This window comes from Rana temporaria, chromosome 8, assembly GCF_905171775.1.
Source record: "Rana temporaria chromosome 8, aRanTem1.1, whole genome shotgun sequence".
Taxonomy (NCBI): domain Eukaryota; kingdom Metazoa; phylum Chordata; class Amphibia; order Anura; family Ranidae; genus Rana; species Rana temporaria.
The window spans coordinates 38,491,941-38,497,940 of NC_053496.1; the positions used below are offsets into that span (position 1 = coordinate 38,491,941).

The 6,000-nt window shown below is 41.0% G+C and overlaps 1 protein-coding gene across 1 annotated transcript in view; it reads left to right on the top strand.

Annotated features, from left to right (window-relative positions):
* GPAM (glycerol-3-phosphate acyltransferase, mitochondrial) overlaps positions 1 to 5,893 on the top strand; it is a 98,585-nt gene extending 92,692 nt beyond the window's left edge. The window contains 1 exon segment of the mRNA XM_040322139.1: positions 344 to 5,893. Within this exon segment, the coding sequence (XP_040178073.1) occupies positions 344 to 460 (117 nt within the window). The 3' untranslated portion in view covers positions 461 to 5,893.
* Positions 5,894 to 6,000: the final 107 nt, after the last annotated feature.

The window sequence follows — 6,000 nt, forward strand, 5'->3', positions numbered from 1 at the left end:
TTCACATTCGTTCACCATGGAATTTGAACCCGTCCATAGGTGCCAAACCTTCTCATATTTCTTAGAGCAGCCCAAAGATAAGTAGATGGCTTTGTGAAAGGAGCACTATTGAATTTACAAGTGGCTTCCAAAAAGACAAAATGGGGGGCCTGTCCGACTTCCACTTGAGTACAATCACCTTCCTAGCATAAAACGGAAGGAAACCTAGTAGAGTGCGTGTCGCTCTAGCAAAGGAAGAAAGATAAAGACCCTGTCAGTGGACATATTATTGTAATAGAACGGCTATAATATAAATGAAAGTATTTTTGTAACTCACAGGCTCTGCCTCTCATCTTCTTCGCAGGTGTTCCAGGCCTGCAAGCAAAACCGCGACAACATTCTAGAACTAAGCAGCACGTTTCTACCTCAGTGTAACCGCCAAAAGCTTCTGGAGTACATTGTAAGCTTTATGGCTCTGTAGCTGCTTGGAGACCCACAGTCATCGCTCACCGACGCCTTGGCTGTGCTACCCTCTAACCCGGCACCATCGCTGCATTTTATGCACTGACAAAAGAAAAGTGCCTACTACACATGAAAACCAACTTCCAGCGACTCTACTGTGACAATCCAGCGCATGAGACGTTTTTTATATAACAAAGTCACAACCTGCAGACTCCGTCAAAGACTATTTTTTTTTTTTTTTTTTAAAAGACTATTTATACACATTGCTGCCAGTCGCACATAAAATGGAAAAATCTGAGAATTTTTTTGCCATATGTTATTGTGGTCTTTGCGTCTCTGGTACTTTTTTTCCCCTCTCTTACCGTCATTTTCTCAGTATGTTATATCATTGGCCTGCATTTTGATTTTTTTTTTTTTTTATTCGGCCTCCGAAAGTTTTTTTTTATTTTTTTTCATGTAATGTCATTTGGATATGACACAGGAGAAGTCAGCGTTTGTCTTGTGTTGCAATTTGTGGTCTGTTTTTTGTTTTTTTTCGGGTTATTCTTATTGCCACCCTTCATATATTCATCCTGAGGGTAGGATGCCACTCTTCATATATTCATCTTAGGGGTAGGATGCCACCCTTCATATATTCATCCTGAGTGTAGGATGCCACTCTTCATATATTGATCCTGGGGGTAGGATGCCACCCTTCACATATTGATCCTGGGGGTAGGATGCCACCCTTCATATATTGATCCTGGTGGTAGGATGCCACCCTTTATATCTACATCCTGGGAGTAAGAAAGCACAGTTCACAATTGTTTCTCTAAGAACCAATGAGATTTAAAGCAGATCTAAACCCGAAGTAGGTGGCATTTGCTCTGTGCACTGTGAATCATAAACAATTGCCTTTTTTTTAATGTCCATAAAATACGGTTTTCACCCCCTTTTTTTTTTTTTCATCATTTTGCTTCGTATCACCTCCAGCCACTTTCTGTCTACATGCATTTGCCTCAGTGTTCACTGCACATCATTCATTTAGACAATACAGGAGCACAACTGGGAGACAGTTGTCACCCTATAACAGAAAGTGCCTCGACAGGAACCTTTTATGGCAGGATCACCGGGCATTATTATAATAAAAACTGCAGATTTATAAAGAATATAATCAACACCTTATGAAATGGCATTACAATTATATATCTTATATTAGATCTAAGTAATTGGTTTCAGATTTACTTTAGGCTTTAATGCTGTGTGATGCCAGTTGGTTGGTACCAGCAGCTTTGCTCTAGAATTGATTCATTGGTCTTTTATGGAGGCCAGTTATTTCAGTCTAATGTATGTAATTTAAAGGCTGGTTGGACCCACACTGTAATTCTCTTATATGATTTCAGTGTAATTGATATTTAGTCCAAGTTTACTAACATTCAAGATGGCGCCATTATTCTTGTTGACCGGTGGGGACCTCCAGAGTCATTGAAACGTTGTACCTAGGCTTGGTCATTGGTCTGAGATTCCATGTTATTTTTCCGATTTATATGTGTCTCCTTTTGAATATCTTTTAAAACTGTTATTTGGTATGTCCCAGATTTTGATCTAAAAGTGTCCAGCCGATCCTCTACACACTAATATTATGGAGTGCCTGGACCAGACACAGTAGAATGTTCTCGGAGTGACTAGTGAAGACTAGAATTTGAGGTTTTAGCAGAAATGGTTTATTTTCCATCCATTGAGGGACACAGGATATCTGTAACCATTTGAGTCAAAAATCTTGGAAATTGGCAAAAAAAATCAAATAAAAATCTGTAGGACAGCCCAGGATATATAACCCCTCGTATGTATGCAATTGGCAAGCAGATTTCCTCATCTGGAAGTACCTGGATCCATGGATGTGGTGCCCACACTCTTGTCACTGGTGAGGGACATCCGGTGGTGGGTTTCCAGGTTCAACAAACTGGAGAGGTTTGCCTCCAGATACATGGATCCTTTGGAAGCAGTAGATGCTTTGTTGAATCAGTACACTCTGATCTATTTCTGTCTTCTCCTGAAGCTCATCTGTTTTTGCAAGATCAAGATGGAGGGCATTCTGATGATCATCGTCATTGCTTCGGACTGGCCCAGGTAAATGTGGTATGCAAACCTGGTAGGACTCCTGACAGACGGTCTAAAGGCACTGCCAGATCTTTAGGATGAAGGGACTGCCAAATCATTAGGATGTTCTGTTCCAAAGACCGATTTGCCATTCGGCTTCACAATCACTGGCTTTAATGGCATGGCTGTTGAAGACCAGGTCTAGAAGGATAGGGGCATATCTGAGTCTGTGATTCTTATAAGGTGTGAAGTAACTTCCCATAAGGTTTCTCATTAGACATGAAAAGGCGTTCTTCACCTGGTGTAAATTTCAATGCTTCCACCCCAGGAGTTTCTCTGTGGGGTGTATCCTTTCCTTCCTGCAGCTGGGTTTAGACCAGAGTTTGGTTTTCGGCAAAATTAAGGCTCAGATTTCTGCTCTTGTATTCTGTTTCAGAAACTCTTGACCTCTCACTCTGAGACCTTTGAATAGGGGGTCTCCCATATAGCTCACTCTGTGATTCCATTGAATCTAATTCTCTTAGCAATTCAGAAACAGCCTTATGCACCTATTTGAGATGTTCCTTTCTCTGCTGACCTTTTAAACCAAAGAATCGAGCAACAATCAATGTTCTACAAGAAAAAAAATAACATATTGCTACTGTACTTTAGAAAACAAAAGAAATGCTAAACTTATATAAATTCCTGAGATAATATATAGGCCAATAGTAAAGCCGAAAAACCCAAAGCTGTGGAAACCTAAACTGTTTAGACGGAGCAACAGAGAGGGCCTAAGAGGCACAACCTATCACCAGGGTCAGAGACAGTCATACCCCTAGAGAGACATTTCTGGAAACCAGGGAGGCGTATTGCCTCTCCACGCCCATTGCCTACCTCAAGCCCCCAAATCTTTTCCACCTCATGCAGAGTGTTTAGAAATTACTTTCTGTCAAATGGAAACCTGGCACTGGGCTCTTTTTTTATAAAAAAAAAAAAAAAGTTCATCCTAACAATAAAACCCTCCAGCACTGAATGATGCATACACACTAGATATAACACAGCTTAGAGAGGAAAGGAACGACAAGAGCATTGCCTACCTGTTAGTTTCCCTTTTAACACAAAGGTTCATAAAGGAGGAAATGGTCCTTAGTTTCCTTACAGACTACTGTCAGATGACCATGAACCACATAACTGCAGTATTTCAGCTTGCCCTCAACATAGAGCTTCTTGTGGTAGCGCAACCATGCCAAATTTCTAAATCTAAAGGGGACCCAATCCAAAATGATCAACCTTAACCCTTTCCCTAAAATTGGGCCTGGACAATCCTTTTATGGCCAGTGGGTCATGAAAGGCTTCACTTATGTCCAACTCACAAGGATTTTCACCCAACAATCGCCACTGTTACAGAAATTTCAGTCATGGCACAACATAGGCTGGGGACCGACTATGGCAAACCCGGAGATTCCTCACTTGGCTAACCTTTTACCAGAATTTAAGAAAATGCCTAAACCAAGCTTCAAAAATACCCGTTCATCCAAGAGATTTCACTGCCAATATTGAACTGCCAATATTGAACTTGAGAAACAGCAGAGCGGGTTGCTTAGGTTGGGTTGGCCTGTCCATCTTCTGGACAGATAGGTGGCATTCCTTTTGAGCAAAACACGTCATGTTGGTAATATGTTTTGATTCATGTTGATACCAGTTTCCAGCTGATAATTGCTGCAGCACCCATTTATTTGAGGCTATCCCAGGGAACGTATGTGAGGGGAATATTTTGTCGTTCCTTTTGATGTTCAGTCTTTTCCTCTACATCATCTGGAAGAACACACTATAGATACTAGGATAGAGAGGCACTGGCAAGATGCCAACAAAGCTGACACATAAAAATACTGAAATCGGGCATGTCTTAAATTAACCCTTTTTCTCAGTGGTAGCGTCCTTCTCTTTCAACCTCAACGCTAACATTGGCAACTTCCAACTTGCCTTTGAGATTTTTAAGGTTTTAATTTCCAGGATCAAGTTTAATGCCAAGTACCTTAATACCCTCTCATTCACAAGGGGGTAGTTCTTGTAGCCATCTCTGCAAGAAGAGTGTGTGAACTGGCAGCTTTATCCTGCAATGAACCATTTCTGGTTTTTCATAGGGACAAGTAGTGTTCTTGCCTAAGGTAGTTTCTGCCTTTCACCTCAACTAGAATATTGTTTCTCCATCCCTCTATCTGGCTTTAGCTCACCAACAGAGGTTTCCCTGTATTGTTTGAATGTGGTTTGGGCTGCGAGTGTCTTTCTCTCGGCCACTGCTTTCAAAAAGAATTCCCTTTTTACTATCCCAACTGAACCCAATAGTCAAACTTCTTGTTTGACTATCTTTAGTTAGCTCAGCAGACCATTCAAGACTTGGTCTCAAAAATGAGGTTCCACCCTTTTCCTGTCAAGACACACTCGACTAGGTCTATGAGTGCTCTTTGGGCTTTTTGGCATCAGGCAACTGTTTTTAGATGTTCAACCTGGCCTTCTGTTCTAAGTTCTACAAGGTGGATATTTTGGCCTCTTCTCATGCCAGTTTGGGTTTAAGGTCCTCTTGGCACCTTTTAGAGCTGAAGGCAGTCCCCCTGTTCTGTTTTCTTTTCTTGGGCCTGGTAGCGTTTGTTTTCTGCGTTGCCCACCCTTCAGTTGGTCTAAATTTGGATGTCCTAAAGGTTAATGTCTTCTTCTGTTCCTCAATGGATGTGAAAGAAACTACTTATTTTGTACCTACCGTAAAATCTTTATTGTGGAGTACATTGAGGGACACATGTCCCACCTGTCTGTGTTTTATGATCATACTCTCTGTACTGCTTTGCTACAAAACTGAGGATTGCTGGTAGTGTGGGGGGGAGGCGGTTATCCTGAGCTGGCCTAGTTTTGTTTTTTTTATTTTTGTTTGTCCAAGACCCCTGCAGGTGGCAGTATAGCCCAAAGGTCACTCAATGAACATCAAGAACAGGAATGTACGGTGAGTATTTTTCAAATAGTTGCATTTGCAATTTAATGGCCGGAAGCTAGCGTTTTTTTCTTGCTTCTATTCTCTATTGAACTGAGTTAGGAGTCAAAGGGCTACAACATGTAGTTATGATAGAATTGAATGTGATTATTTAAAATGGGTCTTCTCCTAAATGCTTTTACTACTCTTTAACACTTCACTGTCAATAATTTAACAGCGCTGCATTGTTAAATGTTCCCTTGTGGATTAAATGTAGCGTTTACCGACTTTGACGGTAAGAATGAACTATGTACTGTAACCATAAAACCACTAAAGAATGGCCGGTGGGCCTCTGTACATATTAAGTAAAAAATAACTGTATTTCCATGTGGAAATGCTAATGCAATAAAAAACACCTTCTAATGTGCTTTATTTCAGTTGCAAAGCATCAGAATTATTGAGGAATATGAAATGAGGTTTGCAGTATCCTTCCCAGTATAGTCTGGGCTGGCCCTTCCTGACAGCGTTGGCAAGTTGCC